Consider the following 20,890-nt stretch of genomic DNA (forward strand, 5'->3'; position numbering starts at 1 on the left):
ATTTTTTTTAATAGGAATATTTTCTGAAAAATATACAATGAAGAAGGGAAAAATGTAATTCGTTTCCAGTACAGACTAACAAAAATCTACCAGGAAGATGACATCTCCTTGAATCTACCAAGTAGATTCTATTATTTCCTTCCTATATAATGACGTATTTTTAGTTGATTACTTTCTCCGAACACTGAAGAATAGGCCTATGTACAATATAAATGTTATGAAATTGAATTAAACCTTATTGCTATATATAAGATGGATTTCGGTCAGATACTTTTGTTTAACCTTTTCTTTGTAACTTCGTTTGGAACGTATTATCCGTTTTGTCAAGTGGAACGTGAAGTGTTAGAAAGGGTAAGTTTACTATAGCTTAAGTAATTATGGCATATCGTCTGTGATGTATGTTAGGTTATAGGCCTACCGTAATTCCAAATTGATTAATAAACTAGAGATCTATTTGTATTGTGTATCGTTTACAATACATTACCGTACATCACGAAAAATGATTTGTTTACATTTTCTTTCTGCAGTAAACAGTAAACAGCATTTTGACCAAATGCCCTTACGATTTAACAAAATATATTCCACAGATGAAATGAACCGGTATATATGCAATATATTTAGGTGTGATGGACATAGACAACGTATTATATCTGATATGTGTAATTGTGTGCAGAGTACACAAGGAAAGAAATGAAAACTAAAAGATACTATGTTCCATAGAACATGAACCCAGTTAGATGATTTTTTTTTAACTTTTGAACTTTAAGCTTTCAACACTCCATCAATTTTACACTACTGACCAAGTTTGATTAAAATCAGCTCAGGTTAAACTTATTATTATTATAGCGTCCCCTATGCTAAATAATAAAAAATAGAAAATGAGAAAAAACTGATCCATTACGTATACTGCATCCAAAACATATTAGACCAGATAAGAAATGTTTTTACTATAGTAGCATTGGAGTATTGATGGAAAAAAAGAAAGGAACGGAATGGTTGAAAACAGAACACAGCCAGTCGAAGTTGACTTGGTAAAATAATAGTAATAGTAATCGTAGTGCTGACAACCTCAGTTAAACCAATTTCAATTACGAAATAGAAATAATATTAATTAAAAGCTTGACTTTACTATAATTGTACAGATAGGAATGATTCTGTGCAAGACATGACTGCATGTATGTTTATTATTACGATTACTAATTAATATTAATTTTTTTCTTAAAAAGAACGTTACAGATTTGATATCTGGTGATTTCAATATAACGGCAATAAATCCTGATAATGGTGAGCAAGATGATCCAGTATTAATTACCGATCAGTCGTATGTCATCCACAATACTTGTAAGATGTGTTTTGATATTTTAACAAGCCTTCACATTTTGATTGGTTAGGTACCGTATCACATATCGTTGTTTGCGCTATAACTGTACGGTAGTGCCTATACTTGCTATTTAAATGGTTGATTTTGTAGGCCTGTCACCTTTCCTACATTATTTTTTTTCACATTTTATTACAATATTTTTTCTCATTATATAATGATTGTACGCTCAGATCCTATTGAAGTTTCAAACTTGTGATATTACTGTTTCCACGATTTTGAATACAGGTACATTAGATGTCTTTTTAACATTTCAAAATATACTTTTGAAGCATGTTATATTGAGTGAGGAGACTTACGGTTTTGAATGCACGTACACTGATCCAGGGGTTAAAACAAGTATCCCAACAATAGAATTAACCGAAGACAAAGCACGTAAGACTTTACATTATTTTCTCATTAGCTTCAGTGACATGGATCCTCCTCTTCTACGTCGTAGAACTAAAGTCGAAAACCTTTTCAGCACCAAATAGCCTACTAAGGTGTTCGTTGTGAATTTTCTTCGATTGTGTAATGGCTTTGGCTTGCCTGATTTCCATACTTAAAATACGAGAGATTTTAATCCACGGATCACGATAGTACCGTCTTGTTGGAACAGCAAACAACATCTTTTTTGTAATTGATGTATTCGGTGAGTGAGTGGCCGAGCGGTTAAGACAGTGGAACCGTAATTACGTAGCCATAACATCGGCAGGGGTTCGAGGCTCACTCACTCCATGGTTCTGGTGGTAGAACGAGTCTTCTCGGATAAGGACTATAAACCGTAGGTCCAGTGTTCACATCTAGCTCGTGTGCACTTTAAAGAACCTAGTACATCTTTCGAGACGAGTAGGGGGTTACCCCGGTGTATTAGTACATCACAGCCACTGATCACCAACTGGGCCCTCTGGGAGACCAGTCTTTGACTGAAGAGGTTACCCAGTATAAATATAAATTTCAATTCAATTCAATTCGGTCCTCTACAGATATGACCAACGTATCGGATATACTGACTGTATATGCAGTCCCTCAAGGAAGATGTTCCAACAATTTCACATATCCTTTTGTTGGAATATACAAGTCTGTAGATAGTATCCTACATGTTATGTTATGAAACTACTGTACCAGAAAAAAATGTGTACTTTAGAATAGATATGCAATGTGTTTAGTTGATTACTTATTGGTTCTATATTTCTTATATAAATTAATATTAAGCTATGTATTGTTTATATATATATAGGTTTACAGAGGAAGCCTGTATATAAACTACATATATCATTTGAAAATATACATTCTGAGAGATTTATGGCTGGATCTTGCCCTTTTTTTGTAAATGACTTCAATCTGGCAACTATTACTTTTAGAATGCAAGTGTTAGGTAAGCTGTTCATTTATTTTGTGACGCTGAGGTGGACACATGGGCCCAATAATAGTGAAATAGACGTTCTACTTTATGTTCCAAGTATAAAACATGCAGCATTCTTATATTCATATTATTGTTAAGTTAAAAGTTATTAATATATAGCACTATTTCAGGTTGCCCCTATCGGAAGTACGGTTTAGATTGTAATCAACCGTGTAACTGCTCAAATGGAGTAAATTGTCACGGTTTTGATGGCACATGTTTATGTCCAAAGGGCTTTGAAAGTGACAGTTGTGAAAATCGTAAGCACAGTACCTTATTTGTTGTTTTGTTAAGATTACGTTTTTAAGGAAAATGACCGTTCGTACAACAGAAGTAATAACAAAGCTATATCTTCATAAAATAAGATGGAAAAAAAGAATTCCTAAGAATAATATCATACCAGGTTATCACAAATGTGGGATATAATTATTTTGCATTTATTAGGTATCAAATTGCGATTAATATTGACTTGAGTTTAAATTTATTATCACCGTATATGCACGTTCAATTGATTAACAATCCATCATTACTTATTCAATAGTCAATCCTGTGCTGGATGTAAAATTTAATCAAAGGCATATCTACCTTCCATGGGGTTCGGATTACGACCTGGTGTGTACATCTCATGGATTGACAAATGGTGATATACAGTGGACTAAGAATAACGAAAAGCTTTGGGCTGTCAACACGATTGTTCCAGAGAAATACTATCCTAAGTAAGTAATGTGAATTAAAAACTACTGTAATAATATGAACAATTTCGAGAAAACTTCAAGCAGTTCAGAGTTTGCAAACAAAGGTTCTCGAAGGTTTGCTAGTATAGAATAGGCTCAAAGTAAAACAATGGCTTTGTCGCACAGCAAAGTGAAATTCTTTATGCCTAGTATCACGTTGTTTTAGTGTTTTTTTCTCTCAAATAGGCAGCTGTGTAACAGTAGTATAGAAATGACAATCTGCCGCATGCTCAGAAACAACATATTGATGTCAAACACGAAGAGTATGCAATTTCCCCCATGGTTTATTATATTAAAATGTCTGTAAATACTCAACCGCAAAATTTTGATTGATTGATTGATTGATTGAAACTGTAATTGAACTGGTTGCAGTATTCTAACTCTTCTAGATGTGCATATTATTATATACATACATATATATTGGATATTTTGTGTAATTTCAATGGTATTTTTCTCTAACTAGACCTGTCAAATCTGTACATCAGCTACAAAATGTGACAACTGAGCACAATGGTGTCTATACATGTGAAACCACAAATGATACATCTGTATCCTTAAAAACTACCGTCAATATTAATGTGCTAGGTAACGTTACAGTGTCTTTCAATTGTCTCAATTTGTTTACATATATTTCGGATACTATTCTGATATCCTGTTTTCAACTCCAAAGTTACCTTCCCCTTACATGATACGTATCATCCATTGTCGGGCTTTACTTTACTGACACTGTCACCCCACGTCTCGATGATCCCGAATAAACAGCAGAAGTCTGAAACAATTTTAGTTGTTTGAAATTAATTTGAAATCTGGTTATTTTTTTATTTTTTTTCAAAAAGAAAAAGTCGTAAGAAATAATAATAATAATAATAACAATAATAATGTGTTAATTTTAAATTGAAAATGAAGGAAATACATGTCTATTTGACTTTAATTGAAACAAGTGACGTAAAACTACATTTTTATGAAAAATGATATAGTAATTTTTCTTTTCAGAAATTCCTACTCCATTTATCGAAGGACCTAACATTCAATCAGTCTTGATAGGTGACAACATTACAATAACGTGTCGAGTTAAAGAACCTGTCGAAATCGCTTTTTGGAAGAAAGGCCAAGCAAATTCCAAGTTGTTTTCAATAATCAACTCGACCAACACAATGTTTATCAAGAATAATCCGGACGATGGGCTATATAAACTAACAATTCTCAACGTTACTCTACTGGACGAATCTGAATATAGGTGTTATTTTGGACGTGATTTTCTTGACGTTAATTTAACGTTTGCTGAGTCACATGTCATTGTTAATGTTAATCCTTTAAAACCTTTCCCGTCAATCTACAAGCATGATAGTCTATCAACGGAAATTAAGTTACCTGTACTTGATATATATGACGTCAGCAATGGTGACATTATCAACATGAGATGTGAAGTTAACCTCAGTAAACCAGTCGTCGAACTATCATGGTTTCTTGATGGTTCACCTTTTATGGAATCTAATAAATATGTAGAAACTGATGATAATTTACTATTTAATACGTCTATTGAGTTTTTGAAAACTGCTACAGTAAGTGACAACAATAGAGTGGTAACATGTGTTGCAGAAAACTCCATAATTTTAAAGGAGAATAAAACAGTATACCTGAATGTTACATGTAAGGACTATTATATTTTAGGTTTATTATTGTACCTTATTATATAATTGTTGTAGAAGTCGTATAACGTCGGCGTCGTTATACAATACCTAAATAGACTCTAATATAACATTTGCTTTTTGTTTAACTTACATTAGGCCCTAAGTTTTATTTAAAAACTCTACTTAAGTTTTTGATACAATTTCTTCTTCTTTTCTTAACTTTCTTTGTCTGAGTTAAGCTATAGGACGTGTTTTGTGTTTGTCTTTTTCCTAAACAAAGCAACTATTTCTAAAACAGCTTTTGAATAACTATAATGATTGAAACAGGCCCTAGTTTATTAATATTTTCTGTTCTTAGATAAACCGGTGGTTGAGATAGATCCGGAAAGCGCTAGCATAACTGAAGGAGAGGATCTCACGTTCACATGCAGCTCAAATTCAAATCCAATGCCTTCTTCCTATGTATGGTTTGTTAATCTATCTAATGGAACGAAATTAATTAATCAAAATCCAGTTTTGAAGTTTAGTAGTGTTACAACCGATTTCAACAATGCAAAATTAAGATGTGAAGTAGAAAACTCAATTGGAAAGTCATATGCTGACGTCACAAATGTGACTGTGAAAAGTAAGTTTGAGATATTTAACAATATTTTTGTTATTCAATTTTTTAAATATTTATTTTGATTGATTTAGTATTTGCATAAACTTATATATAAGATAATATACACTAAACATAATTTGTTGCAAAAAAGGCGCCCCCTAGAAGTAAACTCGTGGAAATATCATGATACAAATCATTAATTACATTAATGTACTCTTTCTTTTTAGGAATTGAAATATCGTTAAAAATTATATTACCCTGTTCAGTGGTTGCGGCAGTTGTTTGTGTCGCCATACTCTCACTGATTGTGTACAAATATAGATTCAGAATCAGAATGATGCAGGCTCGCCAAAATGTCTACAAAAACAGAGGTTTGAAAAATAAATCGTTTATTTTTCATAATCATCCTATTATCATCATATATTTCGTCATCATATTATGATTCGTCGATAACTCAATCAATATGATTTTAGTGGCCCTTTTCTATTATGTTTAATAGCCTGATGATTCATTTTCGATCAATCAATATTCCTTTATTACAATTAAGCAAAAACTACCAACTTTTCATTTACATTTTATTTACAGAAGGAGATAAAGAATTTGATTTCTTCATTGCTTATAAATCTGGAGGAGGTGACGAAGATTTTGTGATAAATGTCCTGACACCAAAATTGGAAGAAATGGGATTCAAAATCTGTGTTCATTTCAAGAACTTCTTACCGGGTAGTAGTGAGTAGTTTTACCCCCTTCTTTTGTCCACAATGTAGTCATGAGTGTATTTAAAAACTGTGTAACAAATACATTTTTAAAAACTGTAATTACCAAGGTAGACCTAGTCTATACAATTAAGATTGTGTTCAATATGAGGAAACTTATACGCACAACCGAGCATGAGCTCTGATTGGTTGTAAAGTTTTCCGCAGTGAACATTTTATTTTCAACATTCAAATACGCTGTGCCAATTATACAAGGGCAGGTGAGACATATAATAAACAATTATAGAATCAATTAATGACTCGACAAATGTATACTTTAATTCCGAAAAGAACTGAGAAAACATTTCTATTCTTGTCTTTTAGCCATTATAGATAACATCACAGAGGCGGTACATAACAGCTGGAAGACAATACTCGTACTTTCGCCTGCTTTCCTTGAGAGCGGCTGGTGTCAATACGAATTCGAAACTGCATTGGGTAACATGCTCAATCAACGAGCTGATATACTGCCGATAATTTACGAAAATGTATTAAACTTACCGAACTTGGACAAGAACATACAAAGTTTGTTGAAGACCATTACTTACCTTAATTGGAATGGCGGCAATATTGACGAGGATCAGAAGATACGCTTCTGGAAAGACATCGAGAAGAACGCGCCACCACGAACAGCAGGACAGATGGCAGACAATAACAATGAGGTCCAAGAAGCAGTAGAATTAAAAGAAATCTAATGCAAAGTTGTACGTGGAAAATACCACTGAACATGATAGCTACAATAGTTCATGCTCTGTCTACACTATCAAAATAGTTTGACAAAAAACAAGTGTGATTTGCCCAAATATGGTAGTGATATGCCCAAATATGTAAGTGTTATGACATCATCTTGCCCATATAATGGGTAAACCCCCGTTTTGTTTTGTCACATAAAGTTTGATAGTGCAGACAAAGCCTTAGACTAGCATTATATGCTCGAAGTAGATTAGATAGTTGGCTTATAGCTTATTAGTGATACTTAACATTGTAAAAAGCAAATTCGTTACTTAGAGATGTTTAGAGATGCAATGTTGACCGAAGCAGTAACTTTTTAAAAGAGCTACATTTTAAATAATTGTCCAAACTCAACCGTCATCAATTACATAAATGTAATTAATACACTGCAAGTCAGATATTTGAATTTAATTTTTAAGTAACAATTCTAATTAACAGGTGAATATGATGAAGGTAATAATTAGCCGCGCCTACTGAAACATTCAGTTCCTATTTTAATGTTTTAATTTGATAAAATGAACGTTTTTTATAATATTTGAATTAATTGGTGTTAGGGTTAAATTTTCATTAGTTTTATTTGAATAGCCATTGTTATGTTATGTCTTTCATTTTTATGTGGGTTTCAATGTATTATGTAAAATGTGTGTATTTTGTAATGCAACTTATTTTAGCTCCGACTGCTGACGTTTTGCAAAATATTTCCCGAAATAACTATTATTAGCCTATATATTCGTTAATCCACAACGTGTTACTCGTAGCTCTTTTTGGTACTCATTTTTATATTCGTCGCTGCAAATAATGCACTGAACAGAATCTTCTTTTCAATCATATATCCCACGTGTTACCAGAACTAATTATCCGCTAAAATTCGTTAAAATTAGTTCTTTTAAAACCAAATTAATAAATTATCTCAATATAATATAATTTTGATGTAATTGAAAGTGTTTCTAGGCCTAGTTTTTGTTGCTTTCTTGTAGATGCTTTAATTGTAGAATGTAATTATCTTGTTTATTGATATGCACTGTTTGGAATGACCAACTAGCTGTTTGGCCTTTCATTGCCTCTTATATTTCGTTTGAATAAATAAATTTAAAAAATAAATAAAGTGTTTCGAGATCGTATTGATCCCTAAAAAAACATGAAAAGTGAATGATAATAAATCAGACTTTAAATAGCCTAGGCCATTTTATATTGTTAATAAAGTTATTAACAATTACTTTGATGTAATTTGTTAAAAACTATTATTGTGACTTTAAAATGGCATATTCAACAACAAAAATGTTAAATTATTTTTTCGGGAGGACAATATACAAAATTAAATAAATAATTTGTGTTGGCCGGGTAAAACAATTCAGAGTCATAATTATGGCTCTGAAACAATTATTATTATAGCGCCCCCAGATGTGTTGTTTTTAATTATCATAATCATCGTTGCGGCGCGGCTGCACGACACGGCGTACTGACTATCACACGACCACCCTGCACACGATCGACGTTCATCTTCATCGTCATTTTGTCCCTTTTTTTGGCCTCTTGCTGAGCCTAGCATCACAGTGTCTTTGAGTCATGAATACTGTTTGTTTCTACTGCACCAGATGTTTCAATATCGATTGACGGGAATACTACACGTGGAATTAAAAGCATCCAGGTCATCAGATTGAAGTCTGTCCTCTTTATTTTGTAAGTAATATTCACAACAACACTGCAATTCTCTAGCCTACTAGGCCTAGGCTAGTATAGTAGGCTAGGCCTAGCTAAAGCTAGAGCTGGACTGGGCGGCCGACTGGGCCTAGGCTAGATTAGCTAGGAGACCTAGGCCCACTACACCTAGGCCTAGTCCGCCTAGGCTTGGTTCATGGGTAAGCCTAGGCTTGGTTCATAGTAGGTAGGCCTAGCCTTAGGCTATATTACTAGCTAGCCAGGTCAAACCCAATATTTAGGTAGGGCTAGCCTACTAATATAGGCTAGCTAGGCTAGGCCTACCTAGGTCTAGCTAACTAGGCCTAGGCCTAGTATTTATTGCCTAGCTAGGCTAGCCTAGTACTAGTAGGTAGGCCTAGGTCTGGGCCTATTTTCTATTAGGCTAAGCCCTAAAATACTCTAGCCTACTAACTCTCCCTCCCTGTTGTGTATGCTAAACTTGCATACAACGCCATCTTATTCTTACACTTATTTGTCTATTAACATTATGATTATGATTGAGTCTAAACTAATTTATACCCTGTGTATAACACTATAAGAATCAGCGTTTTAGCTTTTATTACTCTTTAATTGCTTTATGTTTATTTTTGCGTACTTTTTTATTTGTATTTATCTATATTTCAGGTTATAGTGTATTATTTATTTTGTTCTAAATATATAATATTTCCTCCTCCAGTATATTGGCGGAGGGGGTGTACTTGTTACAAGTACTGTTTAGTAGGCTGAGAAGTTGAATAACTAATTAAATTGATCTTCAGCATAATCATGCAGCAATATTTTCACCTACCCTTCAGGGGATCCCCTTCAGGTGTTCCCCTTCAGGTGTTCACGGTAACGTTTTTGGATCATGATAAAATAAATTTTGGGTATGTTGATTGAAAGCAAAGAAAGAACACATCGTATGGTGAGTAAAGACGAAAAGCGTGTCAGCAGTGCTTCATTAACATATATATCAGAAGTTGATTTTATTGCGATCGTTTTCAAATGCGACTGATTTCATTTGTCACCACCCTAATGGATTAAAATTAACTCTGAACCCTGGAACAAAACTACCACACATTCAAAGTTTACTGTCAAGCTTTGCTTATGAATCATAAATTATCTTTGAAAGGTCTAAAAAATCTAGAAAGGAAACTAATATTCAGCTGAAGTTTTTTTTTTTGCTTGTTAATAAGTAGATAGCAGGTGGCCATACTGTTACTACTATACAAAAACGGTAATTGGAAAACACATACAGTATATTAATAAAATAGATGCATAGAAACTGCAAATTGCACTGCAATTGTTTAACTATACGAAGTGCATTACAAAAACAATAAAGTTTATTTATAATGAACCATAATTACCATTTTATGGTGTTTTTTAAGTGTTTACTTTTATTAAAATGTTTTCTAAGCACTTCAATGGTAAATTGATCATTTCCTGTCAAAAGGTAAACCCCAGTGGAATGCTGATTTGTCACACTGTTCTTAATGAGTCACCATAGATACTCTACTGACTGGTACAGCAAATTGTGTGTATATTTAATACCATAGTATTTAGTATACATCTAACATGCTACTTTTACACTGAACGGCAAGTCTAGAATCTTGACGGATACTGTAATTAGTCCTAATCTCACAAGCAAACAAGTACATTTAGGAACAAATTTTAATTTGTTTAAAACGAGATCGTAGTTTTGACAATACATTACCATAGCAGGCTCATAGCATCATTCTATTACAAAGTCTAGGGATTCAAAAATAATAAACTGTAATGTAAACAGTATTCATTGTTGTATGCAAAAATAAATTTAGCTGTTTTGTGCTTAATAATAACTGGATAAACCGACAATAGCCCGATAAACCGACAATAGCCCTTGCTCTTTCAGAAGAGAGCATGATAAATTTGGTAAGAGACCAAAACCACTAAAAGTTTGGAGACATGGTACAGTACCATAGATTGCGAGATGTTTTCACTCTAGATCAAATGATCAAACATTATCTTTATTTCAATAGGGAGTAACTGAAGTACTAAACGGTTTCCGAATCGTACCACACCTCACAACGAGCAATGTCTTTTCGTATGCTCTCTACTCTGATAATTTTAGAGGAAGTATAGCCTTTATGCCTAGTTTCAAAGCGCCTCTCTTACACCCGGCAGCCATGTACCTTCAAGTTTAATCAATCAGTTTATTCTTGTGGTAAATAATGCCAAGTATGATAGAGATTTCTTTATAAGCTTTGTTCCTACTAAGATGTTGTGTTAAGTAATTCCCCCGATGGATCATTTGAACTGTCGCTATACGCCCTTGCGTTGCGTATACTCCCTTCCATTGCGTCAAAGTGGCAACCAAGCTTTATGGTTCAAAACAAAGTTTTACATACTGTTATGATGACAAATGTTTGAAAATTATGTTAACATATGTTTGCATTATAAGCAATGACCTTGTTTTGAAATTGAATGTACAATTTGTAAATTATTACATGTAACTATCCAAATTACACAGTATAGTGATATCCCAGAATTTGACTGAAGGTAAAAACAAGGAAAATATGGGCGAAGGTACACATTGGCATGTTATCAATTTTTATCCGTGATATTATTTAAAGTACAGTATAATATTTTAAAAATATTTTTATTTGTTTTATATTTTTAATCCATTACATTTTAATCCAGTCGATTATGACTGAAAATTAATAAAGAAATAAATAAATCTAGTTCCTGTTTAAAATTCCTTTGAAAAACAAATTAAATACGTATAACAAATTAAAATATATTTTTTTTTTCAAAATTGTACAATTTAGTTTTTTTTTTGCTCTGAACAAAGAAGGTCATGATGACATTAAAAATGAAAGTTCTAGTATTTCCCAGGAAGTGAAATTTCATAATCAAAAGTTGTTTCTCCAGTTTTCAATCAGAATTCTGGGATTTTGTTTAATAATCTCTGTGTTTTAGGTTAAGTTAAAGTACAGATTATTTACTCAATAATAGTTTGGTTTTTGGTTTCAAACAAAGAAAAGATGATATCGATGATAATTATTCATGTACTGTAATCTAATTTTAAGATAATCTAATTTATGATTTATTGTAAAAAATATAGGAAAAATACATAAGAACAGTTTAATACACTGCATACTTGAGTGAGTGTGGCCGAGCGGTTAAGACAGTGGAACCGAAATTCATAGCCATAATATTGGCATGGGTTCGAGGCTCACTCGCTCCATGGTTCTGGTGGTAAAACAAGTCTTCTCGGATAAGGACTATAAACCGTAGGTCCAGTGTACATGTGGCTCATGTGCACTTTAAAGAACCTCTAGTACATCTTTCGAGATGAGTAGGGAGTTACTCCAATGTACTAGTTCATTTATACACACACACTGTCGTATTGGCGCCGTAGTTGGCTGCCTATGTCACAATGGAACCCTTAGTGGAGCAGTAGCCTTCAACTATGAAGTTTGCTCCTTAAAATAGAAGAAAGAAGAAGAAGTACTTTCATAAATGTCTAGTTATGTTCAGAATGCATTATAAAGCATATATATAATATATATAGTCTGCTTAACTTTTGGGTTTCTAGTTTTTGTTCCAGTTCAGTTAATTAACAGGTACCTAGATAACTTTACCTAAAAACATGAACACTAACATCCAAAGTTCAAATGTGGTCTGACAGATGCATTATAATAGTAGAAGGTCAAACTGAACCAAAGCTCATATCACCTGTCTGAAGAAAGCACATGCATTTGCGGACTTTACCTACATTCTGACCAATCAAAAAGCACCAGGAAACCTGTTGTAGACAGAAGGTCATCTTTTTGACAGTAAAACGAGATACATGAGCTACGTAATCACATGAACTTGTTGCGCTACAGTCACAGGAAGTCGTAGCACCTTAGGGCTCACTGTACAATCCAATACTGACATTTAAACCTGACTCCATGGACTCCACGGATGTTTAGATGTTCCGATATATGCATGTGCCACAGTACTTAACTAATTAAAATATTGCATAGTATACAAATAATGAATGTTTATGAGTGCAATGGTACAAATAATGGCACGAGGTGAATGATGAAAGGTTATATCAACGAGGCAAAGTACTTATTTGTACCATTACACGAATACAAAACATTCATTATTTGTTTTATATAACATCTAGACGTTTTTTTTTCGTACACAAAAATGTTTCAAAAAGTACTATTTAACGATCGTTGAATAGTGCGTACTATTGCACGCCATGTGACCCACATTCGTCCAATCAAATGACAGGAATTTATATAGGTGTTATATAAAATGTTTTATACATAGAACAATTCATAATATAGTACTTTACAGTACAGTATATAGTACAGCTTAGAAAATTTTTTTTTTTTTCATGAAGATGTACTGTACATGTTTTGTATTGGATGCATTGAGCTATAATTATAGCTCCATGCTAATGTATTGTTACAGTTGGGTCTTGGGCAAATTGTTTGATTTTTGGCAATGTATAATATAAACTTGTATTTTTTTTTTGCTGATTTGTGCAATGTTGGTATCGTCAAAAAATACATTTCAAATTTGTAACGGTTAATATGATTATATTACTGTATGTCACATTAAATAGAATTATAATATATAAATACAGTATATAATATAATTTCAGGTACTGTAGTCACATATTCGATTCGAATATATATTAGAAAAATCATTATAAAAAAATGCATACAAAGTTATAACATCTATTACTGAGTGACAATAATAATAAAGATAATATCCTGGATTTTTAAGCGCTGTACATAAACTATTTTACGATAAAAGGTATTCCAACCATGCCAAAAAAAACCAAAGTATAAGGGATACGCCCTTGTCGCTAACCAGGAATCAATCTAATTGAACCCCAGTCAGAACCAGTTGTGTTTCGGATGTCCCGGACTTCAGTGCTTCCTGCCCTACTTAACATACAGTAGACCTAAAACAATCTAGGTTGCATGGAAAAGGGGAAAAAGTGATTAATATGCTTTACATTCAATTTTCTAGCCCAGTACAAAGTGTACTGTACAACATTAGACAAAGTAATAACTAATAATAGTTCAGTAGGAACCAAAGTTTTCCAATGACAATCTGAACAATCATCCACAAGTTTCATATAACCAACTGTTCATGTTTTTCTCATTGAGGTTTTGACCTAGTAATTTATAAACTGTGCATTCAAAAATCCATTTTCTTTTATCCGCTTAAACTCATAGATGAACTTTATACATTTTTAATGTTTTTTATTACAGTAAGCTTCAGTAAAATATTTTATTTAATTTTTTGTATTTATTAGTTTTTTAATTAGAGTTTCCATATAATAATAGTATAAGGCCCATTTCCACTAGGCGATAACGATCTAAATAGATACATTTTTTATGGATAAAACGAAAGAAATTACAACAGTTTTCGTTCTTGAACTATAGGATAATCATGTATGATGTATTTGATAAAAATAATATTTTTGAAAATCCAATCATGATCCACCATGATCAATAAAAACAATAAAATTGTTGTATTATAATGATGTTATCGCTCTTACTAATCATGATATCATTTGATTGGACTTGTGGAAATACTATTTTCATCTAAGGCGGCATAGGTGATACAGGTAATCCTTTAGTTCTAGGATCAAAACTTTTTAAAATTTATTTGTTTTTTAGGTATGAAAATGCATATTTATCTTGTTATCGTCAATCGTTATCGCCCTACCTGTAGTGTAAATGGGCCTTAATACTATGTGTTTTTTATGTAATACTGTACTATATTATAAATACTTTTGGAAGTAGTTTGGTTTTTAAACTATATTAGTGGTGGAGCATGATACCACTCACACTGTACTGTAATTATTAATCTGTATGGGAAGTGATCAACTGCCGGAACATTCTATTGTGATTCCATTGTCTTATTGACTTAAAACCGTCTCACTTCCCAGTAAGGTGAACTAACTTTAAATTTTGGTTTGGCTTAGTAGAGTTATTCTTTGAGTATTATTATTAATAATATTATTAATAGTATTAATATTATTAATAGTATTATTAATAATAGTGAAGTACTTATTATTTACACAGTTTTATTGTGCCCAAAACAAACTAGGCAAATTCCAACCACTGTACCTCATAGTGTATGTAATTTGTCAATGTTGAAATGTTTTTAATATTTTCTTAAATAACTCAGCTTTTTTATTCGTTTACTTTTTGCTAAAGCAACCTTTTATTTTTTAGAGCGCATTGTAAATATTTAGATTATTTATTTATACTACAGTATATAATATTCTACAAAGTAAGTGTGTTCAATTTATTAATTTATAGTTTAGAAATATCTCATAAAATATTAAATTCTATAATAAAATTTATACTTTTTGTTATTTTCAGGTGACCATAACACACCATTGATGATGTCACCATAATCTGTTTACTTTAACCTTTGACTTCTCTTTTACCACCATGAATCTTGACCTACTTGACCTAGCTCGACATCTGAAGCAAGAGAGGCTATATGTCACCTCTGAAAAATACTTGCTTCAGAAACTTCACGAAGAGGTGACACAGCTAGCAGACAAACTTTACCGCGTGTCTTGGATATCGCGCCATCAAAGACAAACCTTAAATAGTTTAATACTCGCAAATGCAGACTCGCCTCCTGCAGCGTGTTGTCAACGTGCCAATGCACTGGAAGAAGTTTTCTTTGTCGATGGCTACAAAACACTTGGTTTTCAGGATACGGTATATGGAGAGTTCTTATGCTGTTTAAAAGACAATCCGCGAATTGTGGCGATGTGTTTGGCGCAGGGAGAGCGGGATTACCCGTTCGGAATACAAAGTCTTGTGCATCTTGTAATGTCTTCAGTTTATGGCAACGCAGTCATTCAAGAAGATGAGAGACGAGTTCTTCAGCTATTGCAAGCGCTAATGGAATTTGAACTAGCAAATAATGATGATCCGCGGCGTTTGTTAAGACGTGGATCTTGCGCGTTCAGCCATGCTATGCGACTTTTTACTGAAGGATTGTTTTCTGGGAAATTATATCTCACTGCCGCTCTTCACGAACCTGTTATGGCACTGCTTATGGAAAATGAAATGTACTTTGAGACGGATACGAGGAAACTGCTCGATCATTTGAGTCAAGAAGAGCAACTGAAGCTTTTTGGGCCGAAAAATAATCCAACGTATAACACCAAGCTACAAGAATATGTAGAGCGTGTTTTTAATCAACTTGTAACACTTTGTAACAAATTTATATCTAGTTTAAAAAACAGTATGTTCTGCTTTCCACAGAGTCTTGACTGGATTATCAGTCAGTTTTATAAAATCTTAATTCGTTCCGGGAAAGTAGATCAGATGGAAGTGCGTGCCATGTGCGGTGACTTGTTACTGACCTGTTTTATCTGTCCTGCTATTGTAAATCCGGAACCTTACGGTGTCGCCTCTGATATCTTGATAAGTGAGGTCGCCCGATTCAATTTGATGCAGGTTGCTCAGATTCTGCAGAGTCTTTCGCTAATGAGAGATGATACACCAGTTAAAAGTGGAGATGTATTGAGTCGCTTTGCCAAGGTGAGTAATTTTGCTATGCACTGTCAGGTCAAACTACATGACTCTAGCAGGCAAAATTCACTTTTCCTTACGACTATCTTCTTGATAGATTATTAAAAAATCGAACTACCCTTTCCACTACGAGAGCCAATAGCTATGTTTTTCCTTTCCATTGCGTGTCTAAACTCATTTCCCAAGCTCTGATTGGTTGTAAAATGAGTTGCTAAGAAAATGTGGTATTGTATTCGAACTACTAATTACATTTTTTTTATAGGAACTAAAATTTATTGCAGAAAGCACACTTTAAATTCGGTAAACCTTTACACACACACCAATACAAATATATCCCACACCTTAGATGGTTGAGGTGTGCAATATTTACAGTTATACATACACACCTGTATTTTCAAAAGACAGCATCATTTATTAATATAAACCATGTATTTAAACCTTTCAAGTACATACACAACTAAAACGCTATGCTAATGCTATGGATATACAGTATTATGTCACCATGGTATTCCGAAATAAAAACATGAATGAATGAAAATAGTACTGCTATGTTTTTAGAATAGCTTTATTATTTAAATTTTAAATACAGTATATACTTGATTGATGATAGATTTCTATCACAATACTTTTATAAAGTTTCACTTTCACTGTCTATCATTATGAATGACTGTGCGTCACTAAGCTCACAACATTTCCGAAATTACTAAATTAAAAATGTAGTTGTAGTGTGAATTAAGTTTATCGTCTTCAGTATCGTATCCGACGTCTTGTGTTATTATTTAATCTCCATGTCATAATTTTGTCAATAAAGATTAAAATTTCTTATCGATCAATCATATTTCAATTCATCATGGATGTTTAACCTGAATTAATTATTATTTTACAGAAATTTTAGTTTATTTTAACTCTGCTCAAATATTTTATTTTTATTGAAAATAAACATAGTGTGTACACTTTGTAAAATGGCAAAGTGTGTCCATCTATGGATGAGTTATTTTAATTCCTCAATTTTTAAATTATAAACATACAATTTTTGGTGTACTGTGATAATATTATGAATAATAAATGTACCCATTTACGACATGTTAATGTTCAGTACAGTACCACTCTGCTAAAATGTTTAATAGACAATCAACAGAGACGTAATTTTTTTTTCTCAAACACTTTTTATACCTTGCCGACAGAGTTGTTGTAAATGTTTGTTACATCATGTTTAATTAAATAAAACACAACAAGTTATTGAGTTGTTAAGAATGTATTTGACAAACCTGTATTTTTCACATTCTAGATCTTGAAATAATTGATATCTCTTAATGATATGCGACATTTTTATGGATCATGTCAAAATTATTCTGACTGCAGTTACTGCGTACCTACAGTATACCTTTAATAATTTTAGTTTTTTCAATTGTTGTAGAAGTTATTTTTATTTATTCAACTTCTCACTAAGATGTACATTAGTGAAGGAAGGGGCCAACAGATTTTTTCTATTCTAGACTAGACCTAAGCTTTTGTTGAAGCTGAATGGAAAGAAAATAGCTTGATATTTGTTTTATTCTTTTAGGGATGTATGTCATCATATCTGGACACAGTCATTGACAGTCATTCTAGCAATGCCAACCCAGCAATAAACAACAACCAACTACAGGGAATGACGCGATCTGTTTCACTTATCTGTGAAAGTGAATTATACAATATGGTAGTATTAATTTCACTTTGCTAATTACCTATTTCAGGTGAAAAAGCTAATAATAAGTCGTACAATGTTGTGAATTGCATGAAAGTAAAACTAAAATTACCATACTATGGTGAGACATTCTTTATAGTCGTCAACATTTGGAGTATTTTTTATGATTCAGTACAATCAATGAGGGTATTTGCCTATCGACTGGTATGAGTATCATTATTAGGAAAATGTCGAAAGAAACATTGCATTATATATGCACTGTGTTTATTTTGAATTTGTATACATAGAACCCCGCCTTTGGGGGCACCAAACATCTATCTAATTTATACCCTTACAAAAAGGACACTTTGTTGGGACCCTGAAGGTGTCCTGTTAATTACTCTTTAAATATTAATTAATCAAACATTACCAATTTTTTAGAGAAATAATTTAATCAAACTGTCAACAGCCATTATGACAAACTTGGTAAACTAAAGAAAATACCCAAAAATTCAGATTACAATACCCTTCTTTTGATATTAAAGTTAAAATATTACAGTATTAATATAAAATAACAATAGGTGATCATTTTATTCTAAATGATCACCTAATTATATGTTTGTATGTTATTTCAGGTGGCCTACTTTAGATCATGCTTAGCTGCCAATATTACTAATCCAGAGTTGAAAGATCTTGAAGTAGCATTGTCTGTGCTACCAAATCCAGCTAATCTTTCTACTCCCTGCAACAGTACAAGTTCGTCTCACACACCTGCAAGTACGCCACCTGGAACACCTGGATCTGTCGCGAGAAAAGGTAACATTGCACTTAAAGGTACCGTCAGGAATATCCTGATCTGACTTAGATCTATTGACATTTGTTTTTGCGCTTCATACTTCTGAATCTGATGATATGAAGAGCAATCATATTTCACTAGAAAACTAAAGCTCCGTATACACATAAAACTAGTTTAACAAAACATGTGATGTGCCAAATATGGACATGATGATGTCATATCACTACCATATTTGGGCACACTTGTTTTGTCAAACTAGTTTGATATTTGAATTTCATTAGTGCGCTTTGAGCACTCTTGAGTGGTATGTGTGATATATAAATCCATATTATAGTGTAGACAGAGCGTTAAGCAGAAAAGTTACTGAAAATAAATACCAGGTTAAAGAGGGCTACATTATACAATCATGAGTGTTTTAAAGGTGAATTGGGAGGATAATTTCATTAGTAGAAAGATTGAATGTTCTATTCAACTCAGCTCTTGATATTCAACTCAGAAAATATTCTCACTATTCGACGTTAACATTCATTGATTGATCGATTGATTGATTTCAAAGTAAACTGTTATTTAATGAATCTACTGCTTCCAATTTTGAAGGCTAGATGGTAAGCTAGGCCGAAACTCTGAAATTATTATTATTTTATTAATATCAACACAAGCATCAGGTTTATGTTTTATTTCTAATTTTTGCTTTAAAACGTTTCTTAAAAATTTATATTTCAGTTGCTAAGAAAATTGGAAGTAAAAGCTCTTTACCTTCACCAGTGCAGGAGGAACAAGATGTTGATGGCTCACCACCTAGTGATAGTTATATGGTAACCCAACCAGAAGATGTTCTTGTCATTTCTCTGGGAAACCATCCAAACGAATGTCCAGGCATGATAACAGAAAACAAGGTAGTAATTGTTTACTTTTTTTAAAGATCTTGAAAACAAGCTCTGTTTACACTATCAAACTAGTTTGACAAAAAAAGTGTGATGTGCCAAAATATGGTAGTAATATGCCCAAATATGGTAGTAATATGCCCAAATATGGTAGTGATATGACATCATCATGTCTATATATGGGCAGATCACATTTTTTTATCACATAAAGTTTGATAGTATAGACAGAGCATTAGAATGTGAGTTATCGTTTTGTCCCTTACAAAAGTTGATTTGTGCCTTGCACTGTTAGACTTTGTTACATGTGGACATGCATATATCTGAAAATTACTTTTGTCTAAAATAAATCATCTGGATAAACTAATAGATAATCGCTTATTCTGTACTAGTTGTACAGTTGGATTAATATAAATAAATATATAAAAGGGGTTCCCTTGAATATACGTTGCCCCTTGTTTGTTTTTTGGAAGGTGACCTCTCAATTGGGGATGTCCAAAAGAAGGGAATCCTACTGAATTATTATTTTTTTTTCATACGCTTTCAACAGCCAGCACAAACTCGCCAATTACAGGATGGATAAACTATTTTATAATTTATCGTGCTTATAAACTAAGTCTCATTTGAGGCTTAGGGAGTGGAGTTGAAAGAGTCGTGAGTTATAATCCTATCACTAGATCAGGATTGAACCTGGACCTTGGGATTGGAAGGCAAGCACAGTAACCACCAAACTACAGCTCCACTGTATACAAGTTATGTCATCTTTATTTTGCAGGTATTGGCTTCATTACCACAGAAATCAAAAACTCGTAATGAAGACAAACGGGCCAACCTCGGTTCAATCAATGAACACCCAGAAAAGCAGCTAAGGTTCTCAGCAGAGGCATCTTCTGTCGCCAATGATCATCTTATGGAAGCTATGTCAATTGGTACGTCTTTTGTCGATTTAAATTGAGCTTTCAATTTGGCGTGACCTATGACATACATATTCATTTTTCATCTCGATTTGAAACCGCTAGAGAGGAAGCATGTTCCAACTTTCCCGTGCGCACAATGAATTGATATGACCTTTGTAACAAATCAAAATCTTAATCTT

At 32.9% G+C, this 20,890-nt stretch overlaps 3 protein-coding genes across 5 annotated transcripts in view; all 3 read left to right on the top strand.

Annotated features, from left to right (window-relative positions):
* The first annotated feature begins 234 nt into the window (after window positions 1-234).
* LOC140047722 (uncharacterized) lies at window positions 235-1,851 on the top strand. Its single transcript, XM_072092757.1, has 3 exons — window positions 235-351; window positions 1,227-1,341; window positions 1,607-1,851. Exons 1-3 carry the CDS (start codon window positions 253-255, stop codon window positions 1,849-1,851), a joined length of 459 nt encoding a protein of 152 aa, XP_071948858.1. The 5' UTR covers window positions 235-252.
* A 763-nt stretch (window positions 1,852-2,614) lies between these two features.
* LOC140046086 (uncharacterized) lies at window positions 2,615-8,326 on the top strand. The gene is made up of 9 exons (XM_072090604.1): window positions 2,615-2,735; window positions 2,894-3,022; window positions 3,304-3,478; window positions 3,960-4,081; window positions 4,490-5,146; window positions 5,486-5,752; window positions 5,956-6,099; window positions 6,314-6,457; window positions 6,808-8,326. Exons 1-9 carry the CDS (start codon window positions 2,663-2,665, stop codon window positions 7,176-7,178), a joined length of 2,082 nt encoding a protein of 693 aa, XP_071946705.1. The 5' UTR covers window positions 2,615-2,662; the 3' UTR covers window positions 7,179-8,326.
* Window positions 8,327-8,688: 362 nt separating this feature from the next.
* LOC140047000 (GTPase-activating protein and VPS9 domain-containing protein 1-like) overlaps window positions 8,689-20,890 on the top strand; it is a 28,234-nt gene continuing 16,032 nt past the window's right edge. For all 3 annotated transcript variants that reach the window (XM_072091794.1, XM_072091795.1, XM_072091797.1), the window contains exons 1-6: window positions 8,689-8,895; window positions 15,279-16,460; window positions 18,016-18,150; window positions 18,753-18,933; window positions 19,637-19,809; window positions 20,570-20,723. In XM_072091794.1, the coding sequence (XP_071947895.1) occupies window positions 15,351-16,460; window positions 18,016-18,150; window positions 18,753-18,933; window positions 19,637-19,809; window positions 20,570-20,723 (1,753 nt within the window). In that variant the 5' untranslated portion in view covers window positions 8,689-8,895; window positions 15,279-15,350. The remainder of the gene's footprint in view (window positions 8,896-15,278; window positions 16,461-18,015; window positions 18,151-18,752; window positions 18,934-19,636; window positions 19,810-20,569; window positions 20,724-20,890) is intronic.

The sequence above is a fragment of the Antedon mediterranea genome, chromosome 4, assembly GCF_964355755.1.
Source record: "Antedon mediterranea chromosome 4, ecAntMedi1.1, whole genome shotgun sequence".
NCBI classification, from domain to species: Eukaryota; Metazoa; Echinodermata; class Crinoidea; order Comatulida; family Antedonidae; genus Antedon; species Antedon mediterranea.